This window comes from Thalia democratica, chromosome 6, assembly GCF_965202585.1.
Source record: "Thalia democratica chromosome 6, ktThaDemo2.hap1.1, whole genome shotgun sequence".
Classification (NCBI taxonomy): Eukaryota; Metazoa; Chordata; class Thaliacea; order Salpida; family Salpidae; genus Thalia; species Thalia democratica.
Window position 1 is genome coordinate 22110457 of NC_139170.1, and position 25093 is coordinate 22135549.

At 25.7% G+C, this 25093-nt stretch overlaps 1 protein-coding gene across 1 annotated transcript in view; it reads left to right on the top strand.

Moving 5' to 3' along the window:
* The window catches only part of LOC145837805 (DNA polymerase epsilon catalytic subunit A-like), a 57937-nt gene that overhangs the window by 16179 nt on the left and 16665 nt on the right, over positions 1 to 25093 (top strand). The window contains exons 13-27 of the mRNA XM_082945256.1: positions 3821 to 3966; positions 5127 to 5310; positions 6921 to 7114; positions 7334 to 7455; positions 7707 to 7880; positions 9324 to 9415; positions 9474 to 9619; positions 9959 to 10161; positions 11031 to 11181; positions 13040 to 13155; positions 14067 to 14190; positions 14558 to 14713; positions 23284 to 23458; positions 23856 to 23858; positions 24922 to 25010. Of these exons, the coding sequence (XP_082801382.1) occupies positions 3821 to 3966; positions 5127 to 5310; positions 6921 to 7114; positions 7334 to 7455; positions 7707 to 7880; positions 9324 to 9415; positions 9474 to 9619; positions 9959 to 10161; positions 11031 to 11181; positions 13040 to 13155; positions 14067 to 14190; positions 14558 to 14713; positions 23284 to 23458; positions 23856 to 23858; positions 24922 to 25010 (2075 nt within the window). The remainder of the gene's footprint in view (positions 1 to 3820; positions 3967 to 5126; positions 5311 to 6920; positions 7115 to 7333; positions 7456 to 7706; positions 7881 to 9323; positions 9416 to 9473; positions 9620 to 9958; positions 10162 to 11030; positions 11182 to 13039; positions 13156 to 14066; positions 14191 to 14557; positions 14714 to 23283; positions 23459 to 23855; positions 23859 to 24921; positions 25011 to 25093) is intronic.

Consider the following 25093-nt stretch of genomic DNA (forward strand, 5'->3'; position numbering starts at 1 on the left):
TTCAGTCAGATCTATTTCTATCTAAGCCTGTTCCTATAAAATCATTTTTATTTTAAATACTTTTAACAAAATAATAACAATTGATAATCATACATACACTTCCAATTGTAGCATATATATTTAATTTAACCCAATATTAAGTATTATACTAGTAAAATATTTTTGGGTAGAAGTCAAATATGCACGAAGGGACAATTTTGCACGATTGGTCACTTATGCACGAAGACACTTTTGCACGGCGTCAATTTTGCACAAAGACACTTTTGCACGGGTTGATTTTTTTAAAACTTAGTATATTTTTTTATTAATTTTTATTAAATTTTTTTTAAAGATTAATTTAAACTTTTTTTTTTGTTTTTGGTAACCTTTTTACCCCTAACCTTACTCTCGGTTGGTAACATTTTTTATCTTTTTTTGCTATTTTATAAATTATATCTTTTATTTTTATGCTCGTGCAAAAATATTTTTGGAAAAGTGTCCCTACGTGCATATCTGACCCTTCGCGCAAAAGTGTCTTCGTGCATATTTGACCCGTTCCTTGGATTTTTATAATATTTATCAATTTCGTAAAATATTGACCTAGCTAAGTTCAGTAAGTATATTTGTTATTTTTTATATTTATTTTCTTTACAGAGTATTTTTTGGGTTTTTTATATAGACTTTTATAAAAAAATAGCTGGTACTTATGTTTAAGCTTTTAGAGGTAACATTTTTATTTATTTAATTACAAATTAAACTTGACTTGTCGTTAACTTAATTCCGACTGTAACCTAAAATAGGCTAAAATTTATCAAAAATTAAAATTTACTAGAAATTAAAAAAAACTTCGACTCTGAACCAGATTGCGCTCGGTTAACAGATTTACTTAAGTAATATCTGTGTTTTTTTATTTGTAAACGCAATAAAGAGTAGGACTTTTTTTTACAAGATAGTATCATTTAAAAAACATTTAAGTTAGCTAGCTGTTTCTTTTTACTGTTGCTTAGAGTTCAAATTAGTTTTGAGATAAAAGGCTACAAAGTTAAAGAGTATTTAGTATGATGGAAAGATCAAATTAAAACGGTAATAATCTAAAAAGATTTAAGATAATTAAAACTTGTAGTAATGTTTTCGATTTAGTTAAACTTAAATTATTTGTATTTTATTGAGCAAACCTGTTTCATGTAAGCAAAATAATTTTGATTTTACTGTTTCTTTATTATCGTAATACTTTATAAGATGTGTTATTGTCATTATGTTAATGTATAGTTTTACAGTAGGTTTATTATAATGTAAGTAAACTAATTGATTTTAGTTATCACTGATTGCTTTTGTGTTTTTATACTCAGTCGATTACTTTATGATTACTTGGGTACTATATAAGTTTATAAAGTATTATCTCTCATTAGTTTTGTACTCTACTGATGATAATTGTTCAAAATATATTTAGTTTCACTGAATTTGTGTGTTTTGTGTATCTTTTTGTACAAATTAAAACGTTTAAAAATCAATTTCATTAAAAACATCTCTTTGAAAGTTTTTAAGCAATCATTCTCAAATTTTATCTGATAAATCTTAGGTTAATAATAAGCAGTTGTTTTGTAAGATTATTGTTTAATTTTGAGTAAAAGTTTTGTTTTTAAGAAATTTAGAAAAAAAACATTTTTTATCTTTTTGTCATAAAATGCTTTAGTTATTTAACAATTATTACTATACGATTTTTTTTTTCTTCTAATGCAAGTATGGTTTCAAAAAAATTTAGAGTTAGTTTCTTAGGAAATATGGAAAATATAAAGTTAAAGAATAATATGTCTAAACTATTTATAACAGGTAATTGAAACTTTATTCAATATACGTTTAAATTGAAAACTATTTACTATACCCACTATTTCTCAGAAGTTAATTAATATTTTTATATTCTACATAAATTATTTTATAGTTCATGAAATGAGCTTTTAAAATAAGGGATATTGTCAATATTTTAAAAATATAGTGTTCAACCGAAAATAAAGAAAGAAATTTCATATAAAACATTTGTTTGTAAATATTATCAAATATATAATTTTTGTGCATCTCAACATTAAAAATCAACATGAATCTTTTAAACTTAATTTAATGATTCTTATATAAAAAAATTATTAGCAGACTTTGAGTAGTAGCTTTCTTAAATGTTTTTTATTTGTGCTTTTTTACATTAAAAATTTAGTTTGTTGAGAAAAATTAAACAAATTAAACTTGAACCTTAATTACTTATGTTTTATAACAGTCTGTAAATGTTCAGAACACGCTGAATATAATTTATTGATAGTTAAAAGAACTCTTTCTACTAAAATTATTCAAGGAAAGTTTTTAGAATAACTTCTATTAGATGTTTTCTAAGATTTCAGAATTGCTAACACTTTATAAAAAACTTTAAAAACTAAACTTTCAGCTTTATTTGGAAATATATTTTAGATAAAAAAATAACTATATAGGGGTTTAAATAATATATACATTAGGGTGCATCTGTTGCCCCTCATAAATAAATTTTTTTGAATTTCGCTTAGTAAAAATTTTTAACGTGGGAAAATTACATAAATAGACAGCTCAAAAATAAATTAGCTTCCTAGCTTTAAGCCTGTTGGAGCAAATTACTTTTGAAAATTTTGCCTTATACCGGTATATTTAATAAGGGGAAAAAATACTATTTCACTGAAAAATTATTTTCTTCTCAGTTTTTTGAGATATTTACTTGAAACGGTTAGGAAATGTTTCTTGCCATATTTAGAAAATTCTGTATAAACAAAGTTTAAAAAAAAAATTATGCAAAAATGACAAAAAAATTCTGTTATTTTTTAAAGTTTTTTTTAAACTTTGTTTATACAGAATTTTATAAGTATGGCACGGAACATTTCGTAATCGTTTCAAGTAAATATCTAAAAAAAACGTAGGAGAAAATAAGTATTTAGTGTAATAGTCTTTTGTCCCCTTTTTAAATATACCGATATAAAGCAAAATTTTCAAAAGTAGTTTGCTTCAACAGGCTTAAAGCTAGGAAGCTAATTTTTTTGTTATGTCTATTTATGTGATTTCCAAACGTCAAAAAAATTACTAAGCGAAATTCCAAGGTCAGGACAACATATGCACCCTAATATTCATAGATACTTCATAACTTAGCAGAAATTTTTATAACACTTAAAATTTACTATGGTCAAACAAAAAATAGTTAGCAAAATTTGTTTTTAAAAGCTACAAAACATGCTATTATGTAAAAATAGTTTTCGTTTACGATTGATTTCATACTTGAAAGATATTAAAGTTTACCAAGCAAAAATACTTTCAAATCGCTTTGCGCTTTGTGGCATAAACTCTGTAGTAGACGGAACTGTAAAATTTGGTTGTAGTTTCTTTTTTTTTCTATTGCTTTTGACTTTCTGACCACTAACTTCTTTCAAAAAAAAATTATAACATGATTTTTGTCTGGTTTTCAGTTGCGGGCCTTTAAGAAAATTATCTTTTTTTACCCTCTTAGACAGACTAAATGATATAGCTAATGTGCATTAAACAATTAATTTATAAAAATACATTGTTATAAATTTGACTCAGACTTTCAAGGAAATGTCTAGTAAAGGTTAGAACGATAGACGATATAATTTTTTATTGCATTGCCTTGTAAACGCTCCAATTTTTTATTTTTTTTTGCTTTTATATCTCTCATAGTTAATGGGTCTATTTATTTAGTTAGCTAGTTAACCTTATACGTGAAATTAAAAAAGAACTTCTTAGAAGTTACTACAAAATTAATTTAAAACAAATGATCAAATATATTTTGGTAGCTTACAAACTATAAAATTGGTTTCAGGTGTTTTTCGTTCCAATATTCCCTGTAACTTTAGAGGAGATCCTAAAATGTATCAAGAGCTACACGACGAAGTGGAAAGAATGATTAAATTTTGTATCGAAACAGAAGAAAAAACACCTCTTAGTCAAGTAACAAATTTTGAAGAAGTTAGTTTTAGATTAAATATTTTTGAAGACGGGTCAAATATGCACGAAGACACTTTTTCACGAAGGGTCAAAAATGTATGCAGGGTCATTTTTGCACGACTGACAGAAAAAAAAAAAACCGAATAAAATAAAAAATATTAATGTTAAGGGGTAACAGCGATAGTATTAAAAAAAAAAATAAAAATCAGATCAGGTTAGGGGACAACATTGATAAAAAAAATGTCTAAGAAATAACAGTAACAAATAAAAGTTACCGACCAAGGGAATGTTTAGGGGTAACATCGATAGTATAAAAAGTAATGAAATAATAAAAAGTTTAAATCAAACCTAGGTTATGGGATAACAGTGATAAAAAAACATTTTTTTCTTAAAAATAACAGTAACAAATAAAAGTTACTGACCAAGGGAAAAATTAGGGGTAACAGTGATAGTTTAAAAAAAATTTTCAACCCGTGCAAAAGTGATCTTTCGTGAAAAAGTTTCCCTTCGTGCATTTTCGACACCTACCCAAGTTTTTATACATATTTTTTTACGTATTGCTTGTCTAAGTACATTTATTTTCACACATTAAAATATTCAAAGCTATTTAAGAAGCAAAAAGTCAAAAAATCTTGGTGGCCACTTAACGAGGAATCTTGGAAAAACTTAGAATAACTTGAAACTTGAAAATTTAGGCAAAACTAACTGGAAAAACCTAGAATCTTGAACAAAAATCATTTAAAAATCAGGAGTTTTGAAATTTTTTTATAAAAAAGTTTGTTAAGCTTAAGTTTAGATTAGATAAGACACAGAAGTTATACACAAAAGCAAAAATAGATTTAGATTTTTGTTGTCATAAAACACATTTAAAGTAGCATTGTGTAGTATCTTTTGAGTAACTTTACATTATTTATATAATTTATAAAGTATAAGATTGTCCTTTGATTTACTTTTTTATAAAAAAATTGTATTTATTAAAACATGAACAAAATTTGTAAAGATGGAGTGTTCACCCTCAATTATTAAAAAGAACCTAAATTTTTTTAAATCGAATGTTAAAAATAGCTAAATTTTTGAAACAACTTAAAATTAATGAAAAAACAACTTTACAATTCAATTATAAAATTGTTCTTAAAGATACAGTATAATATTTTTGTTCTCAAACGTTTACATTATTAAAGGTTTGTGAAGATATTAAAAGCAAACTTCTCCAACTTCGTGATAAGCCGCAACGCTGTGAAAATCCTATCATCTACCATTTAGATGTAGGTGCAATGTATCCTAATATAATTCTCACTAACAGGCTTCAGCCATCTGCCACTGTTGATGAAGCTACCTGTGCTGCCTGTGATTTTAACAAACCAGGTTTTTTGTTATTTTTTTTTTTGATTCAAATTAGTAGTTATTTTAGCTATCTTTTTACGCCATCGTTTAATAAGCATCTCAGCTTAGATGCCGAAATAACTACAGTCACCTTCATCTTGAGCTCACTTTTGAACAAAACCCAAATATACGAACTTAATGGGAAGTTCGTATTCAAGAAATCATAGATTTTTAAAATTAAAATGGCTAATTTCAATATGTTAAAAGCAAATAATATTATTAATAGATATAAAGTTCCCAAATACATAAAATAAAACTCATTAAATTTATTTTTTATGAAGATAATAAATGTTTATAACTATTTTAAACTACACATAAAATGAATGATTCAGATTATAACAATTTTTAATAAATTATATCCTTATAATTTTTGGATTTTACTACATTTTTATTAGTATTTTCAGTTGTTTTTTTGTTTAGTTTTATTGAAAATGTAAAACCTTAAACAAAAAATTTTTATTTTCATTAGTAGCTAGTTAAGTTATGATGGAGTTTTAATTAATTTAAACAATAAAAATATTAATTTTCACTTTGAACACAATGTCTTTTTGATAAAAAATTCAAATTAAAGAGGAAGGTTACTGAATTAATTAACTGACCAAACGAGCGTAAACTAGTATAATCGCACATTTGAACTGACAATGTCTTAAAAATTGAGATGAGAACGATTTAGTTGCGTCAATTTTAGATTGAACCCACAAACGAACGTTTCAGCGTGGAATTACTTAACAAATTTAGTTTTGAATGGTACAACAGTTCATGTTGACTAAGTCTACCTAATGAGTCTTGATATTGACGAAACTAAATATCAGATTGTCATATGAACTGTTATTATTTAGTCCTTTTGATTTATGGCGTAAAAATATTTCAGCTTTGCCAAATATGACCAAAATAACTACTTTTTATGTTTTTTTTAAGTATGAAAAAAAGTGTTATGCTAAGTATTGAAACCATTTCTGTTTTCTAAAATTCCCCTATAAATCTTAATATTTACATTTTTTCCAAAGCTTAATATATTAAATGCTTAGTAAATAGATTATTAAAATACATAAAATCTATAGTTATTAGATTATTTAAACTAAATTTACCTATATTTCATTTTAAATTAGTTTTTTAAAATTTAACTTTTGTAAACAACATATTAATTATAACTCATATTTTAAATTTAAATTTTCCTTTTCTTTTATATGTGTATTTTTATTTTCCAATTCATCGCTCGGTATACTTTTGTTTTCAGCTTTTTTTAGCGTCTGATGAACTGCTCTGCAGGGAAACGGCGTAACGCAATAAAAGTTAAACAATAAATTTATATAAGTATTGAAATTGTTAATATTTTGTAATGAATTTTTGTTTAACTAACAATTTATACTAAAATTTGTTTAAGCTGATAAATTTTATGTAATTTTTGTTTGTCAAGTTTATGTTTTTCACATAGTTTAATCTTAGCAACCAGCTAAATAGTTGTTGTGATAATTATGTTTTTTGTTGCATTTTGACGTTTATTTAAGTTTTATTTGAGTGTTAGACAGCACCAGTAGGGTATATGAAAATGTTTTAGTGACTAGTGTCTGTAGTTTAAAAAAAATATGCAGATGCCTTGTGTCAGAGATCAATGTCTTGGATGTGGAGAGGCGAATACATGCCTGCTTCTAAAGGGGAATACCACCGTATTCAACAACAGCTTGAAAGTGAGACATTTCCTGATCCTTTCAAAGAAGGGGTTTACGTACCTTTTCATCAGCTTTCTAAAGAAAATCGAGCTGAAATTGAAAAGAAAAGATTACAAGTTTGTAAATTATAAGTTTTTTTCAGGTTTAAGTGTGATAATACTAGTTCTAATGCATCTATTATGAAAGTATAAATATGTCAATTTGAACGTACATTGATAAACGTAAGTTTAATTATGATGTAACTCAAACAATCTGATTTCTAATCAGTTGTACTTAATTATCTGTTTGTGATTTTAAATTGTAAAAACCTTTAAAAAGCTAGCTGACATTAACAGGCGTATAGTAGGCAAGCTTATAACAAAACAAAAGTAAAGCGGCTTGAGGAGAGATATACGACAATTTGTCAACGCGAGAACTCATTCTATGTTGACACAGTTCGCATGTTTCGTGATCGCAGGTGAAGTCATTGTAATGATTGATACAAGATATTGAGTAAAATACTTTTATACAAGCTTCATTTATAAATTACTCATGCTTATTAATTATTTAATTGATTTAATTATTTAATTAATTATTGATTTTTTTTTTAATTTCTGTCTTTTTTAAAAACCAGCAATTTATTATCACTGTACATTCATTATTTGATTTATATAAATTATTCATTGTATAACATATGCATCATTAAAATATTATATACTTGTTATACAGGTACGAGTTCAAAGCAGCATTAAAACGAGCGAAGAAGCAAGTTGCGGAAGCGCAGAAGTTAGGTGATGCTGGTGAAATAAAACGGGCAAAAGGAATGGAAGTTTTATACGACTCGTTACAACTTGCACACAAGTGCATTCTCAACTCCTTCTATGGATACGTTATGAGAAGAGGGCACGTAGTTTTTTAATTTTACTTGTAAAACAAATAAATTAGAGTTTTTATTGCCATTATTGGTTCTTTTTACTGAAAATGAAGTATTTTTATTCTTTTTATCTTAATAGTAATTTTGTTTCAAAAACATAAGACAGTTTTCATGGTTGTTTAAAATAAAATAATTACCTTATGCGGTACTAGTGCTCTTAAAATAACTTAAATTTAAATTTAAGGTTTTCGGTTACTTTATTTATAAATAATAACACTTAATAAATTTTAAAAGAATATCACAAATTAACAATAAGCTAACCTCGTAACTGTATAGAAATAAAACATAATGCATTAAAGCCCTAAAGTTGTCTACACTCTTTAAAAAGTGACTTAATTAAAATTTACATCACCAAAGCACAACAAAAACAAAATATTATCACTTAATTTTTTTTAACTGTTCAAAAATATAGATTTAATCGTTTGCTAACAAAAGATCCTAGTTAAACAATTTCACTGGAATATAAATAAAAACAAATTATATAGTAATCTTCTTTTATTGTACCAACATATGTTTCTGTGTGTTAACTAATCTACACACTTCAACTGGGTTCTGTAAAAAAATAATTACTGTAATATGAGAATAGAAGCATAGAATAAAGTAGGTTTATATATGTTTTCATTAAAATTAAGATACAATAAAAAAAATTACTACAAATTTTTACAGGTTAGTAGTTATTTATAGGTAAAATACTTAATGTTAAATCCGACTGTTATTAAACTATACAATATTCGTAAATATTGAGTCTAATTAAGTAAAGCAAACTAAAACAGTGAGTGGTTTGTTTATATTATGATTTGTTGTTTTGTTGTGTATTTTAGTTTGCTTTACTTAATTAGACTCAATAATTACGAATATTGTATAGTTTTATAACAGTCGGGTTTAACATTAAGTAATTTACCTATTATTAACTATTAACCTGTAAAAAATTGTAGTAAGTTATTTTATTTTAATTTTAATGAAAACATGTATACACTTACTTTATTCTATGCTTCTATTCTCATATTACAGTAATTATTTTTTTACAGAACCCAGTTGAAGTGTGTTGATTAGTTAACACAAAGAAACATATGTTGGTACAATAAAGGAATATTACTGTATAATTTGTTTTTATAAAAAAAATTAAACTTAAAGTAGTATTAGTTTAGTTGCAGTTTAGAATTATTGCTAGTTTCAAAACTTTTTTAAAGATAGTTTTATTAATGTTAAATAAATAAAAGTATAAACAAACATAAACACAGCGTCCAGCAAATTACTCATTAGAACTGACTTTTTACTTATAAAAGGATGTAGGTAGACGGTACAGCTAGATTGAAAACTTATTAAGTTAAGTACCGATTAAAAAAGTTTAAGTATTATGCAAGTTTTAGTTATAACTGGACTATATTAACTCATAAACATTTACCTTTTAGAGCTCGTTGGTATTCAATGGAAATGGCAGGAATTGTTTGTTACACAGGAGCTAAGATTATTCAGAATGCTCGAAAAATTGTCGAAAGAATAGGTTAGTTCAAAAGACTACTTGTATAGTTAAATTTTATATTTATGTGTATTTTGTTAAGGTAGGGCATTAGAACTTGATACTGATGGTATATGGTGCGTGTTACCATCAAGTTTTCCTGAAAACTACACTATCAAAACTACAAATCCAAAAAAACCTAAACTAACCATTTCATATCCTGGTGCTATTTTAAATGTAATGGTTAAGGTAAGATTTATTTTAATATATATACTGAAAAATAAGCATATAATTATAGTAGTAAGTAAGTAAAAATGAATTTAGATGATGTAATGGTAAAAGAATAACATATATAAAATATTTCTAGTTTAAAGACACTAAATTAATAAAAATTTTGAAATAAACAAAATTAGACATTGAATACTGATTGAAATGTTTCTATATTAGAACAATAGTATTAAATTTTGGCAAATAATATTTCTTTGATTTTGATTTATTATTACCTTGGTTTTTTTATCAGATTGTTTTTTGTTAACATTTACTTGTGATAATATTTAACCAACATAATGATAAACTTTTGATTACTAGGATGATTTTACTAACGAGCAGTATGCAGAACTTGTAGACAAAGAAGCACTAAAGTATGAAGTTCGTTCAGAAAACTCCATATTTTTTGAAGTGGATGGCCCATACTTAGCTATGGTACTTCCAGCTGCAAAAGAAGAGGGAAAAGGTCTAAAAAAGAGATATGCAGTATTTAACTTTGACGGATCGTTGGCTGAACTAAAAGGGTTAATTTGAATTTTCTTATCAAATATGAAAACCACAATACGTATTTTATTAGAAACATAATTTCTCAAAAACTTATATGTGAGAGTTTTAAAAAGGGCAGGAATTACAAAAAGTGTTACTCTATTTCACAAAATTAAGAAGTAAAGTGACTTATAGTAAGGTAGTTTAATTTTTTTAAGTGAAAAAAGAGTTGTAGAATTGTTTAACAAACTCAAATATTTTTTTAATAATCGTTGTTTGATATTTTTACTTTTATACTTCACTCCTTAATAGAGAATAACACAAACAATTTATAATAATTTTTTTTGAGTTCAAGTCTAGCTGTCATCACTCGGTTTAATCTAAAAATGGCGGTGATCACATGATTGGATTGTTGGTGTGATTTTTTGTTGTAGCGCCGGCGAACACTTACTTGGGGATTTGAGCTTCATGATTTTCCCACACTTTGTGGTTTTTAGTGTTGAGATTTTAGCCTTGTGAGTGTTCTCCAAATGGCGTGTCACCAAGGGGTTTTTTATTTGGATAAAAGATAGTTTTTGTTTATTTTATTTTTGGATAGTTAAAGTTAGATATTAATAGGGCAGGTAAAATTACATATGATGTAACACACTCACTTTTCCCCAGAAAACGTTTATCGTTGCAAGGGGTGGAGTTTGAGACTGATGTTTTTTTACCATTAAAAGAAATATATATTGTTTTTGTTTTCATCTAGAAAACTGTTGAGTGATCATCTGTTAGAGTGCATTTGATTAAGTGATGTTTATCGGAATTTTAATAAGTTATGATTACTAAAATGGTGTAAATTTTGTTGAATTTCCTGTATAATACACATATTATTAAGTTCTCACGGTTTTGTTACCTTTTTTAGGTTTGAAATAAAGAGAAGAGGTGAACTGAAACTAATTAAATACTTTCAGTCGTCAGTTTTTGATGCTTTTTTAAAAGGTGTTTCGTTGGAACAAGTTTATGAATCCGTCGCTAAAGTTGCTGACTATTGGCTTGATGTCCTTTACAGTAAAGTTTGTTTTTTTTGCTGTATTGATTATTTTGATTTTATATTTGTTCTATATTTATTGCTTTTGGAATAATTTTTTGTAGATTTAATACAGAAATTTAAATAACTATTGGTTGATTAAGTAAATAAGTTAAAATATTAGTTAATTAATTAAACTAGTTTCTCTAGTTCCTTATGTTGTCTTGCTTAAAAACTAAATAAAAGTTTGAGAACAGTGTACTAACACACAATTAAAGTAATTTTGCTCGTCAAAGTTAAAAAAAAAAGTTTAGCGGCTGATGTTTTATAATGTTATACCTAAATTAGTAGTGTTTAATATATACTACTATTTAATGTATTTAAATTAGTAAAAGTAGCTCAAAAGAGGGCAAGATATCTCTTAGAGCAAGTTTTGGAAGCTTTTTGAAAATGGCTTATTTTTCATGAATTTATTTACCTTAGATATTAAATAACTAAACTTTTATTTAATACTTTAGGAGCTCTGTGTGTATCTAATTAATAATATTTATACCAATACAAAATGGTAACTTAGCTGACTTTGGTAAACCTCTTGTAGATCACAGGTCAGCAATTTGCTGCAATATAAATCAGCTAAAAACATTTTGTTAGTGAATAAAATAAGTTTTTGTTGTCAAAACCTACAATTAGGCTCTTAATTATTAAATACGGGTAGCTTAGGAACCTGTAAGTAAAATCGCAAACTTGCAAATGGTGAGCCAGCAAAATAAAAAGATTTTTTTTTAAAATCTATACCCTTATCCCTAACCCACCTTACCCAAAAATATAACAAATAAATAAGTTTTCATAATTAAAATTAAAACAAAAGCATGAAAAAACTATTTTGTGCTGAAATAGCAAATATGCTAATTAAGTTGCAGGTTTTTAAGCTACCCATTAATTAATTGTGCTTAATATAGCTTATTTTTTCGCATTTATGGTCTAGTAATTGATTTGACAAAATTTTATTTTGACTGCTTTAATTGATTTCAAAATATAACTAAACACATTCCATTAAAAAGAATATTTTAATTCTTTCAAGTAAAGCTTGTCAAAAATTGTGTCTTACTAAATTTTAAGCTGAATTGAAATTGAAATAAAATTATAATGTATTTATAACGTTGAAGTTTAAATTAAAATGACGTAATAATCAAGTGAAAAAATTTACAAAATGTTAGTACTAAAGAACTTTGATGTACTAATAAAACTTGTTAGATTATGATCAAATTAAAATAAACCAGCGATAAAAACTAACAAATAAAACTAAACTTTTTATTTTAATTTAATGAACCAATTACTTTAAAATTACTTAATATTAGGATTTGAATAGTCTAGTTTGATTTACGAACTTTTTCTGATTACATAAACTGGGCCTTAAAAGTTGAATGCATAAGGCTTTCAAAATATGTAGCTGGAATGATTTAGTATTAGCATTTAGTTAATTTTTATATTTGATTATTACGTTATTTTGACTAAAACATTATAACTACATTAAAATTTTATTTCAATTCAGTTTAGTTTAGTAAGATACAATTTTTGACAAGACTTATTTGAAAGTACTCAAATAAGTTTTTGAAAAATGAAATTTGTTTTGTTATATTTTTAAATAAGTTATGCACCGGAATAAGTTGTCTAATGTTTTTGGATAACTGCGGTCCGCATAAGACTTTACTATAGAGAGTAGCCCTAAAATAAATTTTTTAAGAGAGTTCTGTTCCCCCCTCCCCAGTTGTTAAACTCTTTTGTAAATTATTTTTTAGATATAATAAGCTAATGCCAGTTTTATCTTTAGAAAATAATCAGATGCATCATAAGTTATTCAAATAATAACATTAAAACCTTTTTCTTAACTGATTTTATTTTAGGCTACAAACATGCCCGACTCTGAACTTTTTGACCTCATTTGTGAAAGCAGAAATATGTCTAAAAAGCTTGAAGACTATGGAAAACAAAAATCAACATCAATTAGTACTGCTAAACGGTAAAAAGCTTTTAAAAATATTTTGTTTGTAACAAAATTAGGTATCTAAATACTAAAGAACATAATTTTAAAATTCATTTTTAAGGTAGAAAATTATAAATACAGTGCTAATTGAATTGTACCGACCAAGCTAAGTTTGTAAAAAAGCTAGTTATTAATACATATATAATGATAAATTTCTATTAAAAATGATAAAAAATCACATCTTTGTCATTTTTATATTCAATATGATATAAAAAATGAAAATATTTAATATACCAGCGTAAACAAAAGTAAAAAAAATAAATTTTAAAAGTTTTAAGTTTCAAAATTTGAACTTAAAAATTAATTTTTCGAAAAAAAGCCACTGCGCAGATGGTTTGCAATGTTTTTACGAAGTCTGTGTCCGTATGGGTAAAGTAATTAACATAGCATAAAATGTCTATACTTAATTTATTTCAAGTTATTTTATGTCCATGTTGTAATTTATCTTTAATTTATCTTTTAGTAATTGATTTTTAGTTTTTGGAATAGATACAACCGGTTTTAAAAGGTATCATTATCTAAATAGTCTGTAGTTATTATCTATTATGTCTTTATTTGGGCGGTAGGGTTTGGGTAAAAGTTTCACTAGAGTTTATAAGCATTTCATTTTAACATTTGCATAAATTAAAATAAAAATAATTTAGTAAATAGTGTTTTGTTTAAATTATGTTTAAAAAAATAATATTCTGTTATTGAATTAAGACGAAAGGTAATGAATATATTTTTTTTAAAGAATTTTGTACTTAAGGCCAGATGTTGCCTTAGCAAAGTGAAAAGTGTTAATGGATTACGACTAGCAAGTTTTAACACCTTTGTTCTATAATATTTGGTTTTATAACAAAATATATTAAAATAAACACAATCTTTAATTAAAACCTGTTTTGCAGACTTGCTGAGTTTCTTGGCGATCAAATGGTAAAAGATGCAGGTCTTGCATGTAAATACATTATTTCAAAATATCCACAAGACAGCCCTGTAACAGAGCGTGCTATTCCTATTGCTATTTTTCAGGTTGTTAAAATTTGCGTAAATTATTAGTTATTCCATTATATGATTTCATTAAATTGTTTAACAATTTTTTAAAGTAAAAATTGAAGTATAATAATAAATAGATTTATGCAAATTTTATATTTTATTCGCGACCGGTTTCGGTGGCAAGAGATTGCGACCTTTTCAAGCAAAAATAAAATATGAAACTGCATGTAACAATGTTAGTTATATGTTAGAAGTATAATAATAAAATAATATAACTTTGGTTTCATATAAAATACTTTTATGCTTGAAGCTTTTATTGAAATGGTAATTTTTAGTTATACAGAATCAAGTTGCGTAAACTAAACATCTTGCTTTTTAAAATTAAAAATTGAAAATCTAACAGTCAGAAATTGGCATACAACGTCATTATCTACGTAAGTGGACAAAAAGATCAAACTTGACTGAATTTGACATTAGGTCATTGCTTGATTGGGATTATTATTTAGAAAGGTTAGGAAGTGCAATTCAAAAAATTATTACAATTCCGGCGGCATTGCAGGTGAATTTAAAAATATTAATTCCATCTTTAACTTTTTAATATAGTTAAAGCTTTTAAGTATAAATTAATTTCAACTCAGTAAGAAACCTTTTAGTGTTTGAATTATCTGCTACAACTTTACTTATATAAGTAAGTTTATTTCACAATAAGGGATGTGCTTTGTATTATGAATCTTCCGGTGGTACATCAATTTTAAACTCAAATTTTGATTTAGCAAATAAATGTAACAAATTTAGTAAATACATGAAAAGACAAGTGTTCATTTTAGTTTGGTTGAATTAAGTGTTTTGAAAGTTAATCTCTGAAAAACACATTAAGTAAAACTTAGTCATGTAAAATACGAAACGAAGTAAAGTTTGATATTTTTTTTAAGTAAGAGTTATAACGTTATGCGCGTTATTAACCAAAATCGTTTATGTGTGTTGTGTTAATAAATATATCATGTACAAAACACACTTAAAGCAAATACAAACACATTAATGTAATAAGTGATTTAAAAAATATTGAACTTTAAATATATACATTTAGATAACTTTTGAATTTTTTGTTATTTGTTATTATTTTTTTAATCATAAGAAGTTACATATTTATGTAAACACAAACAAGGGTTGCCAAAAATCCTAAAATTTGACAAAAAAAAACTGGAAAAATTTTGAATTTGTGAATTAAAAAAAAAAAAAAGAAAATCCTTGAGTTTTAAACTATTTTTACATGTCAAGTAACGAAGTTTTAAGTAAATACAAAAACTCTATTTATACAAAAAAAAATTTGTTTTAAAACTAACGAGAGTTATATGCTTGCTTATATATAACACGGGCCTGGTGGTTAACTAACAATAACGCTATAATATATAGTGCACTGCCTTAAGTTAGTCCTTAAACTAATTTCGTTATTTAACATAATAGGTTTATTAAGTGTTTACTTGACTTATACTATTGTTTAAACTGAAATCAGTGTCTGTGAATATTGTAAAAATGTGAACAGAAAGTAACAATAAACTAACACATAATAACAAATACAATAAAGTTTGACTAACAAGTCACTAAAAATGCTACCACGGCAAAACAGACTAACTATACTTAAAACATACAGCATCGTTGTGTAAGTAACGAGTTTAGTGACTAGAAAATTAGGCTGTAAAAATAGCTAGTAAACAATAAAAATCAGCCAAGCTCAAGCTAAGCTGGCGCTTATAAGCAAATTACGTTCTCTCAAAAAGGAGAAAATACAAATGGCATCATTTAAGGGCATGATGTAAATCACTTTTTTCACAATTCGATCTTATTTCATATAAGTGGTTTATTGAACAAAAACGAAAAATTGCTCAAAATTTTTTGGTTCAAGGACCTGGATACGCAAAAAGACCTCTCGGTCATCGAGTTGCCCAACTTAATTAAATTTATGAGCTACAAATGAAAAAAACTTTGCAGTTAAAATTTAGACTCTAAAACGAAAAACTCTATCTAAAATGAGACTATTAAACATTACAACATTAAATATTAAAAAAGATATATATATATATATCAAAAAAAAAATTATATACACACATATATCTAACATTATATACACATAAATTATATATTGAACTCTACGTCAAAAGGTAAAGTTTTTATCTGAAATGTTTTTGAATTTTAAAATTTATTAATAATTTTAGCAACTAATTTAACCTTTTATATGATTTAAAAAAAGACAGAAAAAAAATTTATAAAAGAATTTAATTTTTTTAATAGTATGTTTAAGAATTTAGACTCAACTATCAACTTATTTCAACCTATTAAAAAATAAGCAATAATAAATTAAAGCTATAATATTAAAATAAAACAATAAATATTTGAAATAAAGCTGCAATATTAAAAAAAAAAAAACAGTAAAATAAAGCTGTATCCAAATTTTTTTTTCTCCTTAAACTAAACTAAAAGTACAAAATTAATCTATCCTTTTAATTAAAACTATCAGCTTTTACAATCTTGAATAAATGTCTAAATATAGAAGTTTAACTATACCAAAACAATCATGTGAATAACAACAAAAAAAAAACACTTAAAATAGTAAATAAGTTTTTTCTTTAAAAAAAAAACAATAATAAGATAAAAAACACTAATAATCATAAAATAAGTCAACCTATTACTAGTTTTAAATATTATCAGTTATTTCAGCTCATGATATAAATATTTAACTTTCTTTGTTTTCTGGCAAAAATATATTTATAAACTAATAATTTAATTTACGCAGATAAAATTTAGACAAAAAAATTGTTTACTAATACACTAACAAACTACAAACAGAAAAAAAAAATATATATTTATCTACTTATATAAAAACTATAATTTAAACAGCTGTTTCACACATTGAAATGTAAAATTTCATGTGATCGTCAGTAAGTTACAGTTTATTATAATAGTGAACAGAAATTTCGATTTTAAAGTTTTTTTATAATAATTGTGACGTAGTAATGGTACAGTTTATTGTACGATTAGCTGAATTTGAAATACGCTGTGAATGTTATTTTATGCTTTCTGGGAAAGTTTAAAAAGGTTATTTTGGAAAAATGTTTTAAGCTATTAGAACAATTTTTTAGACTGTTGGGAAAAATGTTATAAGATACTCGTGTTTGCCGCTTCGATTTTATTTTGTTTTAATATTTAGCTGGTTTTTATTTTGTTAAAAAAGTATTTTTGGTAATGGATGCATATGTTTTGTCTTTCGCTTTTCTTGTTTAGTGTTACGTTCTTATCTGATTTTTCGATTTCTATTTTTTCTAAGTTACAAAGTTTGCAGCCGAATTTATTATTGAATTTTAATTTTGTCCTATTTAATATTTCCCATTTAATTTTGTAGTCTGTATCGTTATCTTTTAAGTTCCATATGTAATTCGCTAGTTCTGTTGTATAAACAGAAGACTAATAAAACTATCTAATAACGAAGAATCCTTCAACAACGTAAAAAATGAATACCAAAATGCATTAAATTCGGCCAATTATAAAAACACCTTAAAGTACGATAAGACCACTTTACCAGAAAGAAATAAAAAACAAAGAAAAAGAGACATAATATATTTCAACCTACCATTCAGTCTAAATATAAGTTCCAAAATAGGCAAACAATTCTTAAACCTGATTACTACATCATTTGACGAAAACCACCAATTCCATAAAATATTCAACCGAAACACAATCAAAATATCTTACAGTTGCACAAATAATTTCAGAAGTAAAATAATAGCTCACAACAACAAAATATAAAACAAAATCAATATAGACGATAAAAACACCATAAAAGATAAACTTTGTAATTGCCGTAAAGAACCTTGCCCTTTAAATAACGAATGCCTAGTGTCAAATATAATTTATAAAGCAACAGTAATATCAAACAAAACAACAAAGCAGTATATAGGATCGACAGGAAATGCCTTTAAACAAAGATACAGAAACCACAAATCATCATTCAACAATATTAACAAAAGACACACAACAGAACTAGCGAATTACATATGGAACTTAAAAGATAACGATACAGACTACAAAATTAAATGGGAAATATTAAACAGGACAAAATTAAAATTCAATAATAAATTCGGCTGCAAACTTTGTAACTTAGAAAAAATAGAAATCAAAAAATCAGACAAGAACGTAACACTAAACAAGAAAAGCGAAAGACAAAACATATGCATCCATTACCAAAAATACTTTTTTAACAAAATTAAAACCAACTAAATATTAAAACAAAATAAAATAGAAGCGGCAAACACGAGTATCTTATAACATTTTTCTCAACAGTCTAAAAAATTGTTCTAATAGCTTAAAACATTTTTCCAAAATAACCTTTTTAAACTTTCCCAGAAAGCATAAAATAACATTCACAGCGTATTTCAAATTCAGCTAATCGTACAATAAACTGTACCATTACTACGTCACAATTATTATAAAAAAATTTAAAATCGAAATTTCTGTTCACTATTATAACAAACTGTAACTTACTGACGATCACATGAAATTTTACATTTCAATGTGTGAAACAGCTGTTTAAATTATAGTTTTTATTTAAGTAGATAAATATTTAGCTCCAATTTAATTTGTCGAGCACTATCGATCAGAACTTGTTATAAAATCTTTAATATATATATATATATATATATATATATAAGATGTAACGTTAAAAGGCGTTAAATCCTGGAGATCCTGATAAGCTAAGCTATGTTTTTGTGGTATATATTCTGTTTTTAAATTTATTAGAGAGCAGTGAAACGCCGTTAGTCGGAATAAAGTTTTGACACAAAAACATCTGTGGTATATATATATATTACAACTTTCTACAAACTAGACTGAACTAATGCTATTGAAACCCAGTTAATATACTCAAAAAATATAAATACCTATTCAGTGAAAAATAAATACTAATCGAATGTTTATAAATAATTAAATAAATAAAAAGTTCCTGTTCATCTTATGTAAACTCAATTGAATTAGTTGATCATTTAATAAATTATCCTTTAGTTAAACCTTGAACCTTCCAAAATGGCTTTGGTCTTGTTGCTTAATAGGTAGGTCTGTCCTAAGTTTACTACCTTGATAAGCTAGTAGTTTATGACCATTACTGCTTTTAAATCTTGGTAATAGTTTTTTTTTTGAAGACCTCGTTGAATGGTTATGTATTTTAGTTATATTTTTAAAGTTTCACTTAAAATTTACTGGTAAAAAATCATTCTATTTGAACAACTGAGGATCTCCTATATGCAAATATAGGAGTGAAACATTGTTTTGTTAGTAATAAACTCTTAAAATAAATATTTGATAAAAATCTCCTTAAAGACATTTAAGTTGAGAACTTTAAATTGTTTAATTTAAAACAAGTTACAATATTATGGTAAAAAGTTATGTACAAATTTGAACATAAAAACTCCTAACTCATATTTAAATAAATTTTCAACATTTAATACCTTTTTTGTTATTTTAAAATTTCTTACACTATCGTTGTACTTTTTATAGTGAATGCACCTGAGTGCTTTATTTAAGAGTATATTGATTTCATTAACTTATCTTTTATTGGTTCTGCCCCAGCATAACAGAAATACCTTATATGGCTCATTAAAAATAAATTGAAAATTAAGTATAAAGATTTTTTATTTAAAAAAAGTACCTTGTATTATGAAGAACACCAATTGTCTTTAATAGTTTACCTTTTACCATTTCAATATGTTCCGCCAAACTTAAATTATTATCTATTATTACTCCTAAGTATTTGTAACTTTTTACCATTTCAAAACAGTTTTACCTATTTTGACACAACATTTTATACTTTTCCAGAAATTTGTTTTAACTGGAAGAAAAAGAATACTTCTAGTTTTACCTATATTTAATTTAATTCTATTTTCTTCAAGCCAAAGTGTTTTAACTAAGCTACAAGTTGCTTAAGCTTTTTCTTTTTGAATTCAAAATAACTTTTGAGATATAGCAGGTCAAAGTAGTAGGCAACAATCGGTTCTTTATTGGAGGCGTAAACTAAAATGGCAAAAAAAGACTATTTCACTGAAAATCTATCTTCTCCTACGTTTTTTCAGATAATTACCTCAAATTTTCAGGAAATGATTTTTGCAATATTTAGAAAATTCTGTTGTAAAAAATTAGAAAAAAAACTCTATATAAAAATATTGAAAAAAAAACACTATATTTAGTCTTTAAAGATTAATTTTTAAAAACAGTAACTTAAAAAAAAAGATTCAATGCTAATTATTTTTATAAAATGAATCTTTTTGTGTAGTTTATTGTTTTTATTTTGAATATTTAATTAATTTATTTTTTGCGCAATGAGTAAAATACAATTTAAAGAATATTTAAAAAAAAGTTGGCTGCAACATGAGGATTTCATAAATTGTTTGTTAGAGGATGTTGATGAAAGTTTTAAATGTAAATGGTGTTCTGATAAATTTTTTTCTTTATTTAAAATGGGTATAAGAGCATTAAAGTCTTAGTAAATCAAAAAGAAATGTTGAGTACAAAGACTTTAGTTGCAAAAATGATGCAATAAATTTATATCATGGTGGGGCTAGAGCAATTCAACAAGTTTTTCTCCTACAGGTTCAAAATTAGTATATTTTATAAGTTTAGTGACCATCTAATGCAGATCATACACATTCAACCTTCCTTTTTTTTAAGAAGAAAATGAACATGAGGTATAAGCAGGGTTGCCACTCGGTCAGGAAAAGTCAGGAAAAATTTAAAAAAATGACAAAAGTCGGGAAAAATAAGGGGTTTTGAAAAAAAGTCAGGAAATTTGATAAAATTAAAAAAAAAGTCAGATTTGTCAGTTTAAATTTGCAAAATTCCTTATTTTCCAAAGCCTTCAAATGGTAAAAATTAATTAAAAGTTCTTTAAAGTCAGACTTAAATTCCAAAATTTTCCTAGAAATTTACAAAAATATTTAATTTTATTTCCATTGATTTTCAATTGATTGATATCCATTGATTTTATATTAAATAGTTTGGGTAGTATTTTATTAAACTAAGTGAACAATTTATATAAGTAAAACTGATTTAGAAAAGTCAGGAAAATTTTGGTAAAAAGTCAGGAAAAGTCAGGAAATTTTTCTCAGCTTGATCAGTGGCAACCTTGTATAAGTAGTTTGGTCAGAGTCAATTTTTTTTTATAAAGAATTGAAAAAAAAAATCAGGGTGACTCAAGGCAGTTTAAAGTCACTTTCCGCGGTTTTTTACTCAAAGAGTGGCTCTCCTGATACATTATCAAGTTGTGTTTTTTCTTTTAAATAAGCATTTCGTTTTTGTAAACCAGCGCTTTTTCAGCAAGCATAGCACTTTGGAAGTAGAATATTAAGTATGTCTGTAGTGGTTACATGACATTTCAAGTTCAGACAACTCAATTTGTTATGATACTTGCTAAACATAATAAAATAGTTTATTGGAAAAGTATACTTATAGTAAAAATTCTCGTTATTAATATGCTCCTTAGTTTCATCTGGTTGTAAACCCAGTAGGGAGTCGTCCAACAATGGTTAGGAAAAATTCAGTCTAAATTTGGGGATGTCAATCTAAAATTGCAAACTTTGTGATAAACAGTATGCATGGTTTTAAGGTTACTTTATTACGCAAACTACTTTGAGTGCTAAATATAAGAATATACAGTAGACTACCGCTTAAGTACGCAAATTGAACCCGACCAAAAAGTGTGTACTTAGCACGGGTAGTGCGTACTTTTTGACGACATAGTATAATATGAAATTTAGTTGTTTGTTTTCTATCTTACAACTAGCCACCAAATAATAAAGTCAAATAAACAATTCTTTTTATTTTAAATAACATTTAATACATAATTCTAATCTGCAAAATTTTTTAATAGATTTTAAAATGATTTATTTTTTCTATAAAAGGTTTTTACATAATTAATACATACATTTAATATAATCAACAAAATCGGCGAAAGTCTGCAGAACAAGTCCGGACTTTCGTTTGCCGTGAGACAAGCTCAAATTTAACAAAAGGGTTGATCATGCCAATTCGATCATCAGACCACAAGTTTCGGTAGACTGAGACCGGTTTCGTCCTAGGACGAAACCGGTCTCAGTCTACCGAAACTTGTGGTCTGATGATCGAATTGGCATGATCAACCCTTTTGTTACATTTAATATAGAAAGTCAATGTCAGTCAATGAAATAAAAAAAAAATATTAAGCCATATTTTCCATATTTTGTTTTGTTAGAGGGAAACTACCAAACTACATTAAGTTTACCAAACATTTTCAAAACATCAGTGTGTGTACATTTAAATTAAATTATGACTTAAAAATATTGTATTTGTAGGTTTTTTTTTACTTTGTCATCTAGATTTATTTATATTATTGCATTACGGCTCAAATATCATTATTCTTTTCACTTTTCTGCAACCACTACATAAGTATTTAGTTTATTAACATTTAATAACAGGACTGTCACAATCTCAGGCCACTTAGACTACTTAGGATTACTCACCCTAGTTTAAAAGTTGTGAAAGTCTCAGGCTAACTCAGCAGGTTGGCCATTATGTCTTTCTGGATAAGTGTGTACTTAAGGCGGGGTGCGTACCAAAAAAAGTACGTACTTGAGCGGTAGTCTACTGTATATAAATAAATAATATATTATAAATAAATATATAAATATAACTGTCAGTAAACACGCAAGTAAAAGCTAAGTAAAAAATGCATAACATACATACAAAATAGCAACAAAGATAAATAACGTTAAGGTTGTTCCGAAATATTATAAAATGAACCGAGATGTTTTAAACAGCTTTTTTTGATTTTATTCGTAATAACCGCTTAATTTCAAAAGATAATATCCGTTTTTCGTAGATCCCTGAACAAAATTACTCTTTTCTCAGATCTAAATTAGTTTCTAATTACAATAACTTGCTAACAAAAACTTTAAAGTATTTTTACAAATAAAAGTTACGTTTTCCTTCGTTCTTTTTTAATATAAAAAAATACGGTTTATTACTTTTTTTTTATATTTTTTATTCTATTTTTTTGTAATTTTCTAGTCCTTTAAATTAAAACTTAATAACTATTGTATTTAACAATTTAAGGGTGTTTCAAACCCCGTACCAAGAGTCCGTCATCCTGATTGGTTACATAAAAGATTGGCAGAAAAAAACGATGCCTTTAAACAAAGAAAAGTTACTGATTCGTTTCAAATTATTGGAAAAAAATCAGTTCGAGCGAAGCGAAATGCTGAGCAACTGGATCAAATCAATGATAATGGTTTTTATTTACAGTTTTAATATGAGTAACGTTTAAAAAAAAACCTTAACAGTAGTTCTTATGAAACTTAAAGTTTTACTTTAAAAAAAAAAATAGTGTATTGCTTTGCTCTAACATGCTTGTTAATTTTAACGCTGTTGTATCAAAAAAAAGTAGTACAACAAGTCGGAAAAGTTTTAATCATACCACTTAGACCGTCAAATTTTGTCGAATTTTGAACAAAAATCACTAAAGGTCTTAGAATTATAAACAGTTTTTACTAAAAAATAATTAAATTTCGATTGAATACGAAAAATCTATTGCATACTATTTTTAGGATTATTTAAACTTTTATTAATTATAAAAAACGGTTATAGTAGCATTAAGAAAACTTTCTAGTATTTTTATGCTATTAAAGAAAGTTTTTTACCTTAGATTTAAATTAATACCAAAATAAACAAAAAAACTTTTACTTGTAAAACCCTTGAAAAAATTCAGAAAATCAAAAACAAAGTTTTTAAGTTCTATGGAAACCCTTGACTGAGACCAGGGTTTAATGAAACTCGTCAGTCAGTCACAACCCAAAAGAACTTGCAGTTAGCTAAAGTGGTCCAAGTGGTACGATAAAAACTTTATCTTAACTTGAGCTTGTATCACGGTACATGTAAGTCCATACTTTGGCTCTGCTAGACTTCCGCTTATGTTTTCTTTGATATTTATATTTTAAGTAACAATTTTACATAAACTTGTAGTTTTTATTTTTTTGTTTAAGTTAAACATATTTGATTAGTTGCTATGTTACACTAAAGGAAAAAGAAAAAAAAAACTTAAAAGACTCCATTTTTTTCTAATTTTAATCGTCTTTAAATTTTGTTTTTTGTAACTCATTTTTTTTTTAATTGTTTTACTTGATAAATCGTATATAAAAGATTAAATACTTTGGTAATGCTTAACTTTAAATGAGCACGCTTTGGTTGGTAACTTATAATAAATAAAAATTGTTAATTAAAGCAAAAAAAAGCTACCAACCGTGGGTAAGGGTAGGGGTAACAGTGATAGTAAAAATAAATTACAAATAATAAGTAAGAAAAAAAATATTTAAAAAAATATAAAAATAAGTTATCGATCAAAGCGTGCTCACCTAAAGTTAACCATAACCAATACTTTTTTACATATATATCTGTAATTACCATTATTAAGTAAACTTGTATTTTTCTTAGATATTTATTTTATAACGACGTTGAAACTTAATATGAACACAGTAAAGTACTTAGTTTCCATAAAAAGTAGTAACTAGTTTCCATTTTTATCTATGAGGTTAGTGCTTAAGTAACGCTGGTGCATATCTTTTTGATAGGTATTTGTGATAGTTGCATATTTAATGTTTTATTTAGTGCTAATCATCTAAAACAACATTTAATTTTGTGATAAACTAATATTTTTATACTATTTATAAAAAGGAATTTAAAACACAACATTGATAGATGCCATTGACATTGAAGATATAGCAGGTCGAACTTTCAAACCAAATCAGCCAATTGTATCAAAAAAAAGAAAAATTTCTAAGAAAAAGGTAAAATATAAATAAATGTTACTTCGTATCACAGAGATTTTAAAAACTTGTATAACCTTTAAAAACAATAATTGATTTAATTG